This window comes from Barbus barbus, assembly GCF_936440315.1.
Source record: "Barbus barbus genome assembly, chromosome: 15".
NCBI lineage: Eukaryota > Metazoa > Chordata > Actinopteri > Cypriniformes > Cyprinidae > Barbus > Barbus barbus.
Genome location: NC_136743.1, coordinates 8,129,571 through 8,149,656, shown reverse-complemented (window position 1 = coordinate 8,149,656; position 20,086 = coordinate 8,129,571). Strand labels below are relative to the sequence as shown.

Here is a 20,086-nt window from a genome sequence, read left to right as displayed (position 1 = left end):
TGTTACCACTAAATATCTTTTGTATCTCTATATAGGCCTATCTTGATTTATATATACAAAAAATACATATGAAAATAAGACAAAAGATAAATAAAACACAATAAGCAAGTAATACATAAAACTAGTGGTATATGCAACCAATTTGGCATTTTCTAACTTAATATTTTAGCCATGTAATCTAACGGAATGACATTCAGACATTTTAGGTGAGGTAACGTTACTAATACTTATGAACCACCCTTACAAACAATTGCCATGCTAACCGTTAATGCTAACAAACCATGACAAAACAAACAGTTTAATCTTCTGTCGACACGAGTCTGAATCGGAATACATCTGATCTTCTTCCACTCCACAAAAGAATCATCATCTGATCAGATCACATCGATATTAGCCATGCTAACAAAGTTACTGAAGTGCGTTGTTGTTTATTTACTAACTCTAAGGTGTTATCTGATACAAACTCTAATAATCTCAACAGATAATGTGCTACTGTCCTGGTTTCTTTGGGTAAAGGTAATAAATGTGTCATCTGGTATCTGGATCTGTTCATAAATTGGAAATAATCAATGTTTTAAATAAACTGTATATTTATGCAATATGTTAATCGGTTCATAATCTGATTTCACTGATCTCTTGTCCGGTCAGACTGAATAGAAACAGAGCGCTGCTATTATTCCTCTCCTCCAGTCTTCCTGTCTTTCACTTCCTCTCTTCCTATTTTCCTCTCTTCCTCTTTTCCTCTCTTCCTCTCTTCCAGTCTTCCTGTCTTTCACTTCCTCTCTTCCTATTTTCCTCTCTTCCTCTTTTCCTCTCTTCCTCTCTTCCAGTCTTCCTGTCTTTCACTTCCTCTCTTCCTCTCTTCCTCTTTTCCTCTCTTTCTCTCTTCCAGTCTTCCTGTCTTTCACTTCCTCTATTCCTCTCTTCCTCTTTTTCTCTCTTCCTCTCTTCCTCTTTTCCTCTCTTCCAGTCTTCCTGTCTTTCACTTCCTCTCTTCCTCTCTTCCTCTTTTCCTCTTTTCCTCTCTTCCTCTCTTCCTCTCTTCCAGTCTTCCTGTCTTTCACTTCCTCTTTTCCTCTCTTCCAGTCTTCCTCTATTTCACTTCTTCTCTTCCTCTCTTCCTCTTTTCCTCTCTTCCTCTCTTCCTCTTTTCCTCTTTTCCTCTCTTCCAGTCTTCCTGTCTTTCACTTCCTCTCTTCCTCTTTTCCTCTCTTCCAGTCTTCCTGTCTTTCACGTCTTCTCTTCCTCTCTTCCTCTTTTCCTCTCTTCCTCTCTTCCAGTCTTCCTGTCTTTCACTTCCTCTTTTCTTCTCTTCCAGTCTTCCTGTCTTTCACTTCCTCTCTTCCTCTTTTCCTCTTTTCCTCTCTTCCTCTCTTCCAGTCTTCCTGTCTTTCACTTCCTCTCTTCCTCTCTTCTTCTCTTCCAGTCTTCCTGTCTTTCACTTTTTCTCTTCCTCTCTTCCAGTCTTCCTGTCTTTCAATTCCTCTCTTCCTCTCTTCCTCTCTTCCTCTTTTCCTCGTTTCCTCTCTTCGTCTCTTCCAGTCTTCCTGTCTTTCACTTCCTCTCTTCCTCTCTTCCTCTCTTCCTCTTTTCCTCTCTTCCTCTTTTCCTCTGGCAGATGCTGATTTATATAACGCATGGACGGGCAGAAGCGGAAAAGGCTGCCCGGTCATGACTTTTTCTAGGTCAAAGATCCGTAATGGTTTTAGATCGAGGTTTAAAAATAAATAAAAAGTTAATTAATTACATTTAATTCATCCTTTCGCTCTGTTCATTTAACAAAATTGGGTGTTTTTGTGTAAAACATTCTCATGTGTTAAATCACTTATTAGTCTAATTTTACATCTAGCATTTTGTGCATATTTAGCCTACTCTTTGTTAACATTTTTGCATAATTAATGATTTATTGGAAATTACTTATATTAAGAAAATTCTCTTTAAAGATGACAAGTCATTTTTTTCTGAAAGTTATGAACATTTCCTCCACATAGCAAATTGTGCATTATGTTTAATAGCATTTTGTAATGGGAATTGCAATTTAGACAATTTTCAAATAAACTGTCCATAAATTTTGTACTTTTTTAATACTGGACTTTTGCATAATTCGACACAAACACTGATTGAAAATGATGCACAGGTAAATGATTACATTCACAACAGCCTATTCACTTTTTGTGAATAGAAAAAAACCATTTCAAAGATAATTTAATTTATAAATATTAGATCGCATTATAATAAACAATATTATTTTATATATCTTATATAACTTGACATTACATTTTATTTTTTCAGCCTGTTTTCGTCTTCTGTAAGAAAGAGAAAGAAACGATGTATGAAACAGCGTATGTTTATGTATCTAAAACAACTGCAGTTTATTCTCACGCCCATGTAAAGATTGCTGAAGTAAATAAACCCAACACAACCTTTGGCCTTCTTTGTATTGTGGTTATTGTAGTATTGTAGTTTTTGTAGTCACTTTTGTTATTTTATCGTTTGATTCGTCCCTGTCGGTAGTAAACAATTATTGCATTTCGTAAATAAAAGAAAACCCAAACATTTTTGTATAATATTAGAATGCATTTTAATTATTATTTTTTAAATTATGTCGTTAGAAGACCTCTAGACCTGTGACGGTTAAGAACTTCATGTCCCAGCATGCCTTGCGCTGCCCATAGGGTCACACTGTGTTACAGAACCGCTTCCGTGTTTTGTTTGTTACTGGAAAACAGAAACTGCGTGAGGTGACATTTTTTTTCTCTCGCCCGTCACTAATTAAACAGCGATGCTTTTGTAAACCGCTGCGTCAGAAGAGATATTAGATTGGACTATGTCGTTGATTCCGGGCTCAAAGCAGAAGGACAGGCGCATTTTATGCGGGATGTGCCCGGACCCGCAGTGCCAGGCGAAGCTCATCTTCCCCGCACATACATCCATGAGCATCGAGTGCACTGAATGCGGCCAGAGACACGAGCAGAAGAACCTCGCGAATGTGGAGGAAGTGACTGACCCAGATGTAGTGCTTCATAATTTGCTGAGAAATGCTTTGCTGGGTGTGCCAGGCCCTCCTAAAAAGGGCTCCGAGCTGGTGAAAGTGATGGGACTGTCCAACTATCACTGCAAGCTGCTGTCTCCCATCCTCACCCGCTATGGCATGGACAAACAGACAGGCACTGCCAAACTTTTGAAGGAAATGAACCAGGGAGAGATCTTCGACTGCTCGCTTCTTGGGGACCGTGCATTTCTCATCGAGCAAGAGCATGTGTCCACTGTTGGGTATGGACGGGACCGGTCAGGGAGCCTGATCTACCTGCATGACACTTTGGAGGAGATCAAGAAAGCAAACTTGAATAGAGAGTGTCTAATTCCCGTGCATGTGGACGGAGACGGACACTGCCTGGTCCATGCCGTGTCCAGAGCGTTAGTTGGACGTGAGCTCTTCTGGCATGCCCTTCGAGAAAACCTAAAACTCAATTTCAAGCAGAACCTCGACCGCTACAAAGCCCTTTTCCAGGACTTTATAGATGCCGCCGAATGGGAAGACATCATTAATGAGTGTGACCCATTGTTTGTCCCTCCGGAAGGCGTTCCTTTGGGGCTTAGAAACATTCACATATTCGGCCTGGCGAATGTACTGCACAGACCCGTAATCCTGTTGGACTCCCTGAGCGGCATGCGCAGCTCGGGTGATTACTCCGCCACCTTCCTGCCAGGCCTTGTTCCAGAGGAGCAGTGCCGAGGAAAAGATGGCACTCTGAACAAGCCCATCTGCATCGCCTGGAGTAGCTCTGGTAGAAATCACTATTTACCCCTAGTGGGCATCAAGGGCTTGCCTTTGCCCTGTTTACCTGCTGCACTGCTCCCGAAAGCTTGGGGTGTTCCTCAAGAGCTGATTCGCAAATACGTGAGCTTGGACTCCAACGGAAGCTGTGTGATCGGCGGCGACCGGAGCCTGCAGGATAAGTACCTGCTGCGGCTCGTAGGCGTGATGGAGGACGTCTTCATGGACAAGCACGGCATCCACCCCGCTCTAGTCGCTGACGTCCACCAGTATATATACCGACGTACTGGAGTGATCGGCGTACAGCCGGAGGAGGTGACGGAAGCAGCTAAGAAATCCATTCAGGAGGATCGTCTCCATCGCTGCCTTGTCTGCAACGCCCTTTCGGAGCTCCACGCCCCAGCAGAGTGGCTCATACCGGGAGGGAAACTCTACAACTTGGCCAAGGCTACTCACGGGACGCTGCGAGCAGACAAGAACTACAGCTTTCCTTTAAATAGTTTGGTTTGTTCCTATAACACAGAAAAAGATGTGCTGGTGCCTGACTACAAACTCAGCTCACTCACGGCCTGCACCTGGTGTCACGGGACTTCAGTGCGACGTGTTTGTGGCGACGGCTCCATCGTTTATTTGGATGGAGACCGTACCAACACTCACTCACAGGGTGGAAAATGTGGCTGCGGGTTTAAACACTTCTGGGAGGGGAAGGAGTACGATAATCTTCCCGAAGCCTTCCCTATCACTCTGGAGTGGAGTGGCCGTGTGGTGCGAGAGACCGTTTATTGGTTCCAATACGAAATGGATCCGACACTCAACAGCAATGTTTACGACGTGACGATGCGACTTGTCACAAAGCACTTCCCTGGAGAGTTCGGCAGCGAGATTCTAGTCCAAAAAGTGGTGAACACCATCTTGCATCACACCGCCAAGAGGAGCCAAGATGAATACAATCCAGTTGCCATTGAAGGTGCTCATGTGCAGGATGGGAGTGAATCAGCCGCTCACCCTCCTACTAAAATCATCCTGACGGGACAGAAGGGCAAAACCCTGCATAAAGAGGAGCTAGTGATGAGCAAAACCGAGAGGGTCTTGCAGCATAGCATCAGCGAGCAGGCGGCCTTGTCCCAGCGCCGTAGCACAGACCGCTTGCGCCAGCAGGATCCTCGCCCATCATCTCCTTCCTCTTCATCATCCTCTGCTCCTCCCACACCCACCAAAGTGCCACCCACCAGTGGAGAGAAGAAGATACGTGTAACGACCAGCGATGGGAGGCAGGCCATGCTTACGCTGCAGCCGCACACCACCTACGGTGAGCTCCAAAACTCCATCGTCCAGGTCTTCAACTTGTCGCCCGGACAGCTGTGCATCCGACACGGATTCCCACCCAGAGAGCTGCCCCCGCCGCGTCCCGAGGACCAGAACCAGCCCGTGGCGCTTCAACATGGTGATCGCATCTCTGTGGAAGCGCTTAAAGAGAGCTCACCAGATACTCACATGTCCCAGACGCACTCTCACACACCTCAAACGCAAGCTCACTCTGACCCACGACTCAGCCGCACCAGTAGCAGGGAACTTCAGGACAACATTGACCTTGAGATGTCATCACTGTGTCTCCTGGCAGCACTTATGGGTAAGACACACCCTCCTGGTATAGATCTGCTTTATGAGAAAACTGTCATACTAGAATCAACATCTACTTAAGAATCTCTATGACTCACTGGATTGTATGATACAAGCCTATTTTTGTAATTTACACATCAGGATCATTGTATTATTATTATGTTTAATGAGTAATTATTGATTACTAAACAAAAATGAAACTCTATGGTAATCAATGTGTGTGAGACCTGTGTATAATGTGTTTTCTCTTCTCCTCTCTCTTGTTTTGTTTCAATCAGGTGAAGATGTCTGGTCATATGCAAAGAAACTGCCTCACCTGTTCCAACAAGGAGGAGTCTTCTACAATATTGTGAAGAAAGACATGGGTAATCTGTCTTTTTTTCACACACAATTTAAATTGTGTTGTAAACTGTTCTAGACAGTGTTTTAAATCAACTTTTGTTTGTTTTGCCACTGGCTGAGAGATGCAATGCAGTGGAGTTAAAAATAATAAAATTTAGATTAACTGTACATGCCCAATAGTCAGAAAAGTAGTGAAAAGCTGCAATTAGCATTTTTAAATGTTTTTTTAAATTTAATATATTATTATTATTCTTTGCAAATTAAACTATGAGCATAACAATTTAAGTGAGAAGTTGAATTGAAAAATGAACAAGAATGTCTTAGTATTTGATTTGTCCCTCTTTTTGCTTGACTGTAGCTCAAACAGTAGAGTATGGTGCTAACAATTGCAGTGTTGTAGCTTTGAGTCCCAGGGAAATTTAAATGTGTACCTTGATTGCAGTATAAGTCACTTTGGATAAATGGAAATGTTCAATGACAGCAGCACAGAATGCATAAACGATATAGGTTTGTGTAAAACCCAGTGATCATGTTTTCCAGCGTGATTTGAAATTATCTTGTGCTTTACTAAATTCAAGAACATTTAACCATTCAACTGGGCTTTGTCACATTTATTTAACTTGATGTGACCTAAAAATAGTACTGAATCCGAAATATTTCTTATTCAGTTATTTTTTTAGTTTTTGATTTGTTTATTTGTTTACAAATGTATGATATGCCTCCAGAGCCAAAAAGATCTTTTCTGTTTTTTGTGATTTTGTTTTTTGTTTTATTACTATTTTGTGTGTGTTGCTGTTCCACAAATACATACATATTATTAGAATTTTTTTAGGAATATTGTCAACATGTGAAAAATTAAATTAACTATATGAAAAATTATTAAATTGTTTGTATCATCCACCTTTACGCATACAATGAGAAACTGTGCTAATAATCTCTATTTCTTTGTTTAAGGTCTGTTGGACGGGAAGCACTGCACACTGCCCCATTTGTCGGGTAAAACGTTTGTGTTCAATGCTCCAGAGGAGCGTTTGGAGCTGTGTGTGGACACGGCCGGTCATTTTCCAGTGGGCCCTGACGTGGAGGAGCTTGTCCAAGAGGCCCTTTCCCAACTCCGCTCAGATGCTGCTTCCCGTAGCCGCGAGGGAAGCCCTGCCCATGGCCTGCGTTTGGGCGCCGGCGGTGCAGTGCGCAGGAAAGAGCAGACCGTCACAGCCTTTCAGGGAAAAGGTCACTCGTTGGGTTCTGCCCCTCCAGAACACCCACCAATCAGGCGGCAGCACAGCAGCGGTGTGGATCTCAGCAACAGCGCTCACGGTGAAGAGATAACGTTGTCAGGGGAGGAGTTGGTGCGCGTAGCCCCGGGCATGGTCACCTTACGCGAGGGCCGCGGTTTGGGGCTGGAGCCCGCCGTGATCGAGGCCCAACGGCAGCGTCTGCAGGAGATGGTCTCAAACATACAGGCATCTATGGACAAACACTTGCGCCAGCAGGCTGCAGCAAGGCATGATGTGAAGGAAGAAGAGACTTCTGACAAACAGGAGGATATGGAAAGTCACGGTGCGGAGCCACCCAGCACCTTTGAACCCATGGACCAATCTTGATACTTCATTACCCATATAGCAGAGTGAGCTTCCTGGCATAACACACATATACATACATACACACACACACTGTGATTCAAATAACTAATAATGGTGCAGCCGATTTACTGACATGTGCGTCTTTTGAGTGTGAAACGCATTGCTTAAATATTCTCAAAGTCTTAAGATGTGAAATTTGGAGTGATTATTACAGGAATTGAGTGTTGGCTTTCATTCACCTAAATATATACATGGTCCACACTGATTTAAAGAGACAGTTCAACTAAAATGAGTAACAGTATGTTCAATTTACTCCCCATCATGTCATTCCAAGCCAATGCCTTACTTTTTCTGTAGGTTCCGAAGAAGATATTTTGAATGTTTCTGTCCATATTCTAAAAGTCAATGGGATACAAAATAACACTGGACACAAATGTCTTCTTTTGTGTTTTGCAGGGGAAAAAAAAGTCATACAGAATGACATGAGGGTGAGTAAATGTTGACAGAAGTTTCATTTTTGGTTAAACTATCCCTTTAAGATCACCCTTGTGCTTTGCTAGTATCCACATAGTACTTAAATAATCAAAGTGCACTTTGACACTCATTGCTGGGTTCACGGCTTTCTTACCAACTTAATAATTCATAATCCAATTTGAAACACCGACTGTCTCACTGAGTCCAAACTTCAGCTCTGCGTCTGTGTGCACTTAGTAGGTAACAGGGTCTCTTTGATCATATGTTTGTGTCCTTTACACAGTTCTGGCCTGTGGAACAAACGGGGCTTCTCTACCCACAATTCATTGCTGTTTATCCAAAGAGCACTATGCGGTAAAAGCCTGGAAATGAGTTCCAGCAGGATTTCACATTTACTTCATCGTCCCACTACACACTCAGAGCACAGAAACCTCTCTCAGCAGATCAGCATGGAGTATCCATACATCTGAGAACGAGTTTCTGTTCTGTAATCTTGGGTTGGCCTTGTCAGCGTTGCCAGGCTCATTATTTGGTTTGGTTGTACCATTTTGCATGTCCTTTATTCTTTAAACACTGTTAAGTACAAGACAGTTCATACACTTAGTATCAGAATGTAATGTAGATTCAGGCAAAATCTAAACAGAAAGTAGCCAAGTGGGTGATATTTTCAGGATATTCTGATTCAGCGCTGTAGAAATATTGTTACCTGTGAGTTAGACCATACTAATATGCTAAAGTAGAGGGCAATGTGTGTCAAGGACGGTTTTCTTTTGAGTTCAGAAAAAAACGATATCCACATTCTGTTCTAGACAGATTTTTCTTGTCACCTTGGCAACTGATTCATATAAACCAAAAAAAAAAAACAGTTTACTGTAAAACAGATTAATAGAGCTGTTGAGCTTTGTGCTTCAGTCACTGGGTAGAGGATAAAACAGATGGAAAATCCTAGAGATTGTGTTGAACTCATATCTATTGAAACTTGCTGAGCTGTTGCATTTAACCCGGTGTTGCCAAAAACAGGTGGTTAAACCTATTGTTAACAGCCTTAATGAGTCTTTTACACTCCCCGGCTCTGATCTGCAGTGTTTGTGTGTGACACACTTCCACATGACAGAGGATCCATTCTGAGAAGACGGATGAACTGGAATATTGGAAAAAGGCCTTGACTTTGGTCCAAGGCCGAGCATGATGATGTTGGAGGCTTGATGAGCTTTTGATTTTAAAAGATTGGTTTTTGATTTTTAAGTCCAGAGCACTTTTCTGTGTGGGCGTGTTTATTAGCTCTTGAACATAATTGATTTTGTTGGTGTAAAGAGCAGCACAAAAGAAATGTTTTGCTGCTTCATGTAACACGGACTCAAGCGCAGGTTGTTTCTCTGTGACTGCTGCCCTCCTGATATATTGTATTCCAGTGTACAATAGTGGTATATATTGTATTATACTTTCATCTGTACAGATATTGAATCTGTTTTTTTCCTTCTGGATTGTTTCTCCTCTGTTTTTCAATAAAACAGTTGGATGATTCTACACAGCTGATGAATCTGCTGTTTGCATGCTTGATTACTTTTCAGCCTTACAACAATAAAGTTATTCCATCTGTATGAAATGATGTGGTCGCTGTTTCTGAATCACTATCTAATGCAGTTTTCTATTATCTCTAATAGGTCACTAATGGACCACATCAATGTTAATTAGTGGTAATATTACTAGGCCTATAGGTTTTTATGTTAACATATAATTTCATGCTAACATGAAATAATTAACAATGCTTTCTATCTTGATTGATGTTAAATTCTACATAAACTACTGTTCAAAAATTTGGGGTCAGTAAGACTAATGTTTTTTAAAGAAGTCGTCTTTTTTTTATCAAAAATTTAGTAAAAACCATAATATTGCGATATTAAATTCAAATTTTAAATACCTTCTCCATTGTAATGCATTAATATGGAATTTATTCCTGTTATTAAAAAAAACTATTTTTAGCATCGTTACTCAAGTCTTCAGTGTCACATGATCTTTCAGAAATCAGGTTATGTTGATGAGGTGCTCAAGAAACATTTCTTATTAACACTGTTGAAAACCGTTGCGCTGCTTAATGTATTTTTTTTTTTTTTTAATTCAGGGTTCTTTAATGAACATAAAATCAATTTAACAGCATTTACTTGACATAAATGTATTGGAACATTAAAAATAATTACTTAAAAAATTGCAGCGTGTATACTAATACATTTTTTAATATTTTTGGTTTACGAACGAATGTGAACAATAGTACATGTATTGATATTAACTTCAATAAATTCTGTAGAAATAGTTAATTGTTATTTCATGAAACATAATGCATTCACAAACTGAACCTAATTGTACTATATTACCAAATATTAGTGTTGATATTAGTTAAGCTTGATGAAGTGATGATTATAATCAGTAGTTAATTACAAAATTGACTTTTCATGAAATTTTGCAGCAGTCAGCTGTATGCCAATGTCCTCTAAATACAAGCTAAAAAGCCCATAAAAAAAATAAAGAGCATGAAGAGTAAACACCATAATTTAACAGTATTCATGCCATAAAAAATTACAAACTTGGAAAAAATAAATAACATTAATAGTTTAGATACTGGTTATTGTCATATAACCGGTGTTATTGTCTGAGATGTGGTTGAAATTACACTGATGTATAATTTTTATGTAATATGCAGAATTAAAAAACATTCAGGGTCCAAAAAAAATAAAAATGTTGCTCTTAAAATGGAAATCTAAATGTACACTCCATAATATTCTATAGTACTTCCACTGTAAATGCATGTAAGCATGTTTTTTTGTTTTTATAAATTATAAATACATAAAAATAATTTTCTCTGGTAAGGAATTTATATAAGACTCTTTAGTAGATGTACTTTTTTGGGTTGATATTAACTTTGGCAACACTAGCATTTTTATATGAACATTGCATATATATATATATATATATACACACACGCACACATTTATAAACTAACAACAATTTCACATTGTAGTCTTTCTGCATTATTAGTCAAAACATACATATATTCAAACAAATACATTCATAGGCGAAGAGTGTGATATTTCCAATCAAAATCACAATATTTACATGGGGCGGTAAGAGTAAAGATTCCTGACACCAGTTGCAGGCTCAGTGCCACGAACCGGCTATGAAGTTACCGAGGCCCCAAACTCTAATCAGGACACTGAACTTCTGTTTTTCTCCAAACCTGAAGGAGTTGCATACAGACTGAACTATGGTGTCATATAGTTTCTGCTGTTCTGTGACCCATTTAGAAGAGAAAGGTGGAGCTCTAAGGTTAGATGCATCAGTCAGGATGAAACGCAGGATTGATGGAGCCAACTGAACGTACAGCATGTCCGTCACTACGTCGACGAGAGAGCAGCCGCTGAAGTAATCGAGGTGAACCCGGCACTCCTGACAGAGACGCTCGCCGCAGCAGTTTCAGAGAGCGCCCTCTAGAAATACAAACACCAGCGATCACACAACAGGACAAAAACAAATCAGAGTTACACAACATCATAAACACTCACCCAGAACAGCCACTCCGATCATTAGACAACGCTTGCGTGAAGTTTTGCGATGCCTGAGTCACAATGGGCCTCAATGGCTCCTGCTTCTGCACACATATATACACATTTATTACACTTTAACATATGAATGTTAGATTCTTCAAAAAAACATTGTTTTAAGACAGGTCTATATTTAGTTGTAGTGTGCCAGTAGGAAATATTAATTTTAGGTTTCCCATTTGTTTCTAATGTACCAAGCTTCTTGGATAGATTTTCATCTCAGTTTTCAAAAGGAAAAAAATCTGAAAATCTTGAAATCTGAAAATGTCCTATTGGCACACTAAAGCAAACGATATAAAAAAATCATCTTAAAATGAATGTTACAGAAACAAATGGAGAAGAAAACCTTTCTAGAAGACAAGAAGCTGTTATAGCAGCAATGGGAGAACCAATTCCCTATTAAGCCTATATGGAAAAGAAGTGTGCTTAATTTAAAATAAAAAATTCTTGCAGATATAATATTAATGAAATAAAGGTAACGTTACTGTACTTAAGAGTATACTTTCATGACTATGCTTCTCATTACACTTAAGCATATTGTTAATAAAGTGCCCAATTTAATGTCAAATTAAAAGTACAATTTAATCATCTTTTGTAAAGTACTTGAATATAATGTAATGTAGTGAATTTTTTAATATTACATTTAAAGGTAATACATTTTCAATGTACTAAACTTCAACTTCATCATTAAAAATGTGTATTTAGAAATATATTTAAGATTACACCATTTAAGTTTCAATATAAATTATTTTAAAATATATTTTAGTTTACCAAAAATAAATTTGGAAAAGTACACTTTAAACATTTTCCCAAGACAACAGAAGTATTTATGCAATTACATAAAAAACAAGTCCTACTTATAAGAGTCCAAATAAGCACTATTAAGTTCAAATAATTGTTTAATATAAATGTAAACTATAAAACATTTTCATATAATTGCATATAACTTGATATTAACGGTCAAAAAACATAATATTCAGTTTGCACCCAAGTATATTATTTTAAAACTATATTATATCCTGAATGAGTACTCTTTTTAAAAGTGTGCTACAGTGTACTTTTTCACAAAAGGAATACACATGGTTTTGAAGTGAAATACACAGCACTTGTGTGCTTCAGGCCATGTAGTGTATCATTTGAGCATTGTATGTGTTCATATGCATGAGCACCGTAGTGAAGCAGGCTGTGGGCAGGTATCCTTCTTTTTCGTTCTGAAGTCGGACATAACACCAGTCAGCATTCTCCTGATACAGCAGCAACACCACCTCACCGGCACGGACACACAGCTCTTCGTCACAGTCTACGCTGTAGTCTGCTGTCACAACCACCTCACACACACAAAAAACATATTTTGTGTTTACTATCGGCTCTGTAGTTTAAACCACTGTATATGATGCTACAGCTCATGAAAATGTGTTACCATTTCTCCTTGGTGCTTGAATATCACTCTCTTCCGACAAACTGAAAGATTGAATCATTTCGCTATAATATTTGTAAATTTAACAGAAATTATCTAAAAAAGTGAGCAAGAAAAGATAACTAACCTTGAGGCGACAGAACAGTGGTGAACACTTCAAACTCTTCATGGCTCTGTGTGTAGATTTGCTGCATGATGAAGTCAAACCGCACATAAACTGCAAGAAGAACTGAATCACTGCTGTTGCTAAATCTTCTCCCATCTTTAAATACTCTCTTATACGCACACACATTACAAGATCTTAGTTAGGTGCTTTTCTTGGAAACGTCAGCACTCTTAAATCTATTTAAATCTGTTCAACTTCAGTTAATTGTTTAAATGCTGCAGGTCATAGCTCTGATCAGCCAATCACACGCTTCTAAACTAACTCTCTGCACTTACAGAAATTCACTCTCACTATTAACACAAAACACTACACTTCACATCCTATACCCAGTTCTTTAACAAAACAGGCTACTACATAGAAAATTGTATGCATGTCAAAAAAGAAACAAGAAAATTGTCAATATTTTCATATTTCATACATTTTATTAGCCAACAGAAAGAAATATCTGAACAGGTATTCTGATTTCATAATCTTGCACACAATAGCTTATATACTCCATTCAATTTTCACTTCAGATGAACATTTCAGAATGAATCCATTATGCATTAATCAGTTTTAATTCATCACCAAATTAAGAAATAAAATCGACTCAACTGAAAAACAATGTTTTTTACTAGATTAAGTCTAATCCTGATTCTTAGATTAGACTAAATCCAACCTGCCTAAATCACTCTGATTAACAAACCAGCCTTAATAGTTAATGGAGAGTATGCATACTGTGTGTGCAGGGTGGTTTAAATATATTACCATGATAATTATGCTTAAACATGTTGAGAGCACAAACGCATGTATGTGTTATATTTAGACTGGTGTGCAGAATACAGTATCTTGCTCTAGTGCTTTTCTTGCTCAGGACAGGGACATCACTAAAGGATTTAAGTGTTGAGATCAGTGTCTCTGCTTACATAATGAAATCAGCACAGCTAATTAGAGGCTGTGCTTCTGAGAACCCCGTCAATGTGTTAAAACGTCCTTCAGTTTTCTCAGTAGAGCTTCATGGATGCTACAAACAGAGCGGTCAGATCCTCTTCAGTGTGAGCTCGAGGAGACAGTTTAGTTACCCCTTTCCTGTCAAACATACACAAACAAATTCAGTTAATCACTTGAGATAGTTTTAACACACTATATAACGTGATATTAATTGGTGATTGCATTTTAAGATAGGGCTGTTGAACATGAATATAGTAGCATATTAATGTATGTACATACTTTGTTATGATGCTAAAATTGTGAAGTCAGTAAACTAAGCATTGATGATATAGCTTGTGCATTGCATTTTAAGTTTACTTAATTCAATTTAATGTGAGGGACAGTAAAAATTTGCTTCTCAATTTTACCTTCGGTTGAAATTTTGTATATATTTTCTTTTTCTGAAGAATTAGTTTGAGATTAAACAATAATTGGCAGTGCCAGAGTTAAATCCTCTGAATGACATAATTATGTAATTTAATTTTTACTTATATACAGAATGTATTGTATATATGTGTGTAATACTGTAAATATTGTATTAATTCATATATTAAGGTAACATTAATGTAAATTAATAATGTTAATTATATATATTTATTCATTATTTATTATTTAAATATAACATCAACAATTAATATGAATTATTAATCATAAATATAAAATTACAAATATTAAATAATAATTATAGTTATTATAGCAGGCTGTTCTTTCTCTCTAGTAAACAGACACTTCAGATGAAGGAGTTCAGCCCTTTAAACTGCCGTATTGCTCTCATTCTCAGGTGATTAAACTGCTTGGGTGATTTCTGACCGAGCAGAATTTAAGCTTTCAGCAAAAAATGATCTCTGTAGCATTTGTAGTACAGCGACATGACGTGATGTGATATGTTGACCTGAGGGATGGTGCCCTTCACCAAAGATGGAATGTCCTCTTTAGTGTAGCCAATTGCAGACAAGCCATCCTCCACTTCCAGGTCATACAGAAACGATCTGAGAGTGTCGGCCAACACACTGCCAGCATCCTCTTGCTTGATGTTACTCACATCAGTACCTTATAAAACACATACACAAACATTAACCATTATCAGTCAAATCATAGAATGTTTCAAATATAGAATTATCTATAAAATGAACTGCAGAAAATATAGTTAATCTAAACATATAATCAATACATACTAACTACATTTTACACAACAAACACTTAACGTTCCAATACAGCAACACACATTGATACATTTCTTAAGCAGCTTTTCTGTGACATTTTCATACACTACTATGACATAAAGTGTTGATATTTGACACAGTTTTGAGTTTAGCCTTATATGTGTGTTACCTAGTATTTGTGCTGACTCCAGCAGGCGCTCAGGACACATATTTGCAGTGAAGGCAAAAACAGCAGGTGAAGTAAGAACTACAGAGAGTCCATGAGGCTGAAAAAAGCAGCAAATAAACTACAGTGTCAAAAACACTGGGAATCTGCCAAACTATGTGTACCAGTACTCGTATTACAATGTATTAAAGAATATATAATGTGTGATATTATGTCCATTCATTTAGATACACATTATCACTCTAAAGTTTGGGGGTCAATACGATTTAAAAAATATATATATTTATGAAAGGTTCACCAAGGTCGAGATCAAAAATACAGTAAAAACAGTCATATTGTAGAATATATTTTCAATTTAAAATAATTTTACAAATTTAAATAACCTTAAAATATTGTAAAATGTAATTTATTCCTATGAACACAAAGCTGAATTTTCGCAGGCATTACTCCAGTCTGCAGTGTCACATGATCCTTAAGAAATCATTGTAATATGCTGATTTAGTGATAAAGAAATATTTCATATTGTAATTTTATTGTATTGTGTGTTATTATTATGGAAAACATGATACTTTTTTCCAGGAATCCTTGATGAATAGAAAGTTCAAAAGAACATTTATTTGAAACAGAAATCTATTGTAATACAATAAAAAAAAAACTAGAAAATTTTTTTGACAGTAGTGTAACAGTTTATATTTACCACTATAGGATGTTCTACATTGTAGCCTTTACCCTGTGAGTTTTGACATTCCCGGCAATGGGATACGACATTCCATGACTTGAACAAAGAAAATGAAAAGTCAACAACACTTTATCCGATAATTTCCACAAATACATATTTACAGAAAAATAACTATTGTAAGGACATAACTGTACATCTGATTTTCCTATTGGATTGAAATTAAAGGTGCGTAATCATAAAAGTGGCCTGTGCCATTAATACATTTCCACAAAAGCTGTGAGATCTCTACACCTCACAGCAATAAGTTCAGTCCACCTGTGCTGTCTGATGTACACAAATATGATAAATTATTACAGCGCAGCACTAGTGATTCCATTAGCAGTCTTTTAAGTGTGTTGCGATTTGATGCTGCCAAACTCATTACCAGAATCAACTCTTTTTGGATGTTAATTTAATGTTAGTTCTATTTAATTACCATAAATGGACTCCAGCATTGCCAAAGCCAATTCCTGCAAACACACTGGCCAGGTGCATGCAGGAGCGAGCCTCCACATCTCCAGCATCACGCACTGCCCTACAATACACACATCTTCATATCTTAACAATATTACATTTCAGTACAACACTTTTAAAATATATCAAAATAAAAATATCAAGTACCCAAATACTCAATAAACAACAAAACAAATGACCTAAAAACAGAAACATACCGGTTCAAGTATTTGGCAACGATCTTAAGAGCGTGTCTTGCTCAAACATCACTGATTGGATTGCTGCCCTGGTAAGCTGAGCGACTGATGGGGTTGGATGGGCAAGGACTCCTTAGGTTATACGGCAGAGCAGTAAATGACTCTAATGCATGATAAAAAAGAGAAAGATTTAAACCAAACACAATGAATATCATAATCTAAACATAAAAATCAAATATACGCACAACCGTTCAAAAGTTTGGAGTTAGTACAATTTTTTTTAAAGACTAATATTTTTATTCAGCAATGATGCATCAAATTGATCAGAAGTGACAGTAAAGACATTTACATTGCTACAAAAGACAATGATCAAATAAATTCTGCAAAAATATTAACCAGCACAACTGTTTTCAATATTTGAGCACTAAATCCGTATATTAGAAAGATTTCTGAAGGATCACATTACATGGAAGACTAACAGCTGCTGAAAATTCAGCTTTGCTGTCACATGAAAAAAATGACATTTCATTATATTAACATTAGTAAGTTATTTTATTTTCTTTCATTCAAAAAATTAAAAGTACCAAATTGGAAGATCCTCAAACCAGTGCTCACTGTCTGTATACTTATATTTTCTCACAGATAATACTGTTACCTTGTTTAGTGATTGCCTTAGTTAAAACATGGTTAATAAATAATGTGTGCATGTAAACACACCAGAGCACATCAAAGCCACTGTTAGCTGCCACTCTGGATGGCATGTGAAGAGTATGTAAGGCATCCACCATCCCCAAAGTGGCCTGTAGGGCTCGATTTGCAATACCTGGAAAGACAAACACATGCTAAACAACAAAATTTGGGGCCTCAACACTAAACCTTTCTGAACTCTGTATATGGAGAACGGTGATGAAATGTTAATGAGTAAAATGTTTCTGCGAACCAGTTTTGGCCATCATGTCCTCAAGGTCAAAGATTGCTACTCCTGTGGTTTCACTCCCCGTTCCAGCCGTAGTAGGTTCTACTCGCACATCCTCATAGATCTTGTATTTGATTCCATGTTTTGTCAGTGAGTCCAGCACTGCTCCAACTGGCGGCAGCTGAGACAAGGTCCTATCCATCATCAGACACACATTACGGGCTCCAATGTTCTGCAAATCCTGATTATATCAGCCAAAACATCAAACTTCATAGCCAACAACTGACTTCAAAGCTCAACTGAAAGCAACTGAATAGGGACTTTCTGAGCAATATGCAATATGATGAGCAATAATAGAGTCTACTTAATCAGTTCAGTACATACAAAACCATGAACAACATGAGGGTGAATAAATAATGATCCAATTTCATTTTCAGGTGAAATATTCCATTACCATGCTGATTTCTCTGGTAACTCCAGCTCCATATCTGATATTTGAACAAGCCATCTGAAACAGTACAAAAAGAATGAAATGGATAACCACAATAATAATAATAATTTTTTATTATAACTTTGACGTTATGATGATACCTGGACATTCAGACTCACAATTATACTGACTGACATTGATTACGAGAAAAATGTTTCACTTTAAAAATAACTGTAAACCATGTAACATGGCATAAAATAAAATATTTAACACTGTTTTAAAAAGTTATAAACAAGTGGTGAAACTATATTTCACAATGCATAACTATAGAATATTAAATGCATTTAGGCCTATGTTGTGCACTTACTTCAAATGCATAATCTGTTTTCCGTTCACACATATGAGCTTCACCTGTAGAAACTACACACACAAAACCGTCACATATGGCAGGGTTCATTTATTCAGAGAAAAATCACTGAAATATTTTACCTTGGTTGTAAGTGTGGGAGTATGCTTGAGAATGAGCGGGGCATCTGCACCTATAAAACACATGGCATGCAAAAAAAATATTATTTGTTATGTCCTATGACTGTCTGTCGAAAACAAAGGGAAGATTATAGGCTATTAGGCAGGAGAAATCAAGAAGAAAGAAGCCGCAATTCAATTAAATGGAGACCGAGGCTGTCATTCTGCCTAATATCTTATTTTTGTTCCTCATAAAGAAAGTCATCCAGGTTTGGAAGAACATACGGGTGAGTACATTATGTCAGAATTTATTTTGGTGAACTGTCCTGTGCACAACTGGTCTGTTTACAACTTCCAGGGCATTGAGAAGAGTCAACTGGCATAACCTATACACATAGAAATACGAAAGTGCACACACTAAAACAGAAACACTAAAAGCTTAAGGGTGTAAACTGATCGTATTAAACTCGCGAGCTGACGCATCACATGAGCGACTCTCTCACCGCCTGCCATGATTTCTGCTCGCGCCTCCGGACACGTACAGTTCATATAGTCCGTCTGCCACCTGCTGACAGGTATGCGCTCAGGTCTGAGGCGGACACGTAACTGCTTATTCTGGTAAAATCTGAAATAGAAATATCTGCTTACATATATATGTATATATTTATATATAGCCGGGACTTATTTTTGAATGTCAGTTTCTGTAGCGGGGCCCATTGTCACTATATGGGTTAAGTTGTCACAATGGTAGCTATACTTAAATTGCCTAATATAGGATTATTTTAAGGAAAAATTAATAACTGTTCACTTGGTCATCCAACAGCTACAGAGCCATGAAAAAAAGGTGTTGTGAACCCAAGAAATAAAACAACTAAAATGTATAAAATGTATAAAAAGAAAATATAAATTTGTACATTTTGACTCACTGCTGCATACTCCAGAAAAATGTAAAAAATGTTGCCTATTTATTTATTTATACATATTACAAGTCATGAAATGATGCATAAAGCATGTCGCTGCTGTGTTATAGTCTGCTGACAGTATCATAATTAACAGTGTTGTGTTGAACTGTTCAGTGTGAAACAGGCAGCTGTTTGTGTTAATTGATTTTAACAGAAAAAAAATTCTAACAGCTGAACCATTTTAACATAATTATTTAATCTGTTAGTAATTATACCAGAATAATATAACATAAACCATTAGAAGCAGAAACACTAATTATTTTCTGAAACGTTAATCGGCATTTTTTTTTTTTGTTAGGCCTACTTGTTTCAGAAAGTTTAAAGAACATTCAAAAGTAACAATGTTTGCAAAATGAAAAACGAATGTTCCCTTATAACCAAGAAAAAGGTTAAAATAAATAAATAAATAAAATGGATATAGCCTATACAAACAAACAAACTGGACCTTTTGAAAGTTCAGAAAACATTCATTAATAATTATTTCATACAGCGGAAATTCACACATGCAGAAATGTTGCCAATTTACAAGTTCCAAACCTGAGTTTCTTTTTTCTGTTGAACATAAAACCAGATATATTTTTAAGAATGTTGGTAACAAGTAGCAGTGACTTCTATAGGATAGAAAAATATGGAATTCATGGGGATCAAAAACGGTTTATTCAACATATCTT

At 37.4% G+C, this 20,086-nt stretch overlaps 2 protein-coding genes and 1 pseudogene across 6 annotated transcripts; 1 reads left to right on the top strand and 2 right to left on the bottom strand.

The window, feature by feature from the left end:
• Positions 1-2,673: 2,673 nt before the first annotated feature.
• On the top strand, positions 2,674-9,400 carry LOC306881737 (deubiquitinating protein VCPIP1-like). 3 transcript variants are annotated; one of them, XR_013785165.1, is made up of 5 exons: positions 2,711-5,408; positions 5,677-5,763; positions 6,695-7,367; positions 7,780-7,811; positions 8,081-9,400. XR_013785165.1 is itself a non-coding variant. In XM_079435980.1 (4 exons), the coding sequence occupies exons 1-3, from the start codon at positions 2,828-2,830 to the stop codon at positions 7,342-7,344; spliced, it is 3,318 nt and encodes a 1,105-aa protein (XP_079292106.1). In that variant the 5' UTR covers positions 2,715-2,827; the 3' UTR covers positions 7,345-7,367; positions 7,780-9,400. The 3 variants fall into 3 exon arrangements, 2 of the variants coding, with proteins under 2 accessions (XP_079292105.1, XP_079292106.1); XM_079435980.1 differs by having other exon boundaries at positions 2,715-5,408; positions 7,780-9,400; XM_079435979.1 differs by having other exon boundaries at positions 2,674-5,408; positions 6,695-9,400.
• Positions 9,401-9,912: 512 nt separating this feature from the next.
• On the bottom strand, positions 9,913-13,058 carry LOC306881736 (uncharacterized protein). Of its 2 annotated transcripts, none has more exons than XM_079435977.1 (5): positions 12,938-13,058; positions 12,814-12,854; positions 12,563-12,721; positions 11,355-11,440; positions 9,913-11,279 (listed from the first exon to the last, which is right to left on the bottom strand). In XM_079435977.1, the coding sequence occupies exons 1-5, from the start codon at positions 13,002-13,004 to the stop codon at positions 11,129-11,131; spliced, it is 504 nt and encodes a 167-aa protein (XP_079292103.1). In that variant the 5' UTR covers positions 13,005-13,058; the 3' UTR covers positions 9,913-11,128. The 2 variants fall into 2 exon arrangements, with proteins under 2 accessions (XP_079292103.1, XP_079292104.1); XM_079435978.1 differs by having other exon boundaries at positions 9,919-11,279; positions 11,355-11,434; positions 12,938-13,046.
• A 901-nt stretch (positions 13,059-13,959) lies between these two features.
• LOC306880963 (hydroxyacid-oxoacid transhydrogenase, mitochondrial-like) lies at positions 13,960-19,387 on the bottom strand (annotated as a pseudogene). Its single transcript has 12 exons — positions 19,380-19,387; positions 18,478-18,527; positions 18,356-18,408; positions 18,013-18,066; positions 17,583-17,799; positions 17,368-17,465; positions 16,664-16,860; positions 16,429-16,527; positions 15,972-16,049; positions 15,278-15,374; positions 14,838-14,995; positions 13,960-14,044 (listed from the first exon to the last, which is right to left on the bottom strand). The product of its transcript is annotated as a hydroxyacid-oxoacid transhydrogenase, mitochondrial-like (transcript).
• Positions 19,388-20,086: the final 699 nt, after the last annotated feature.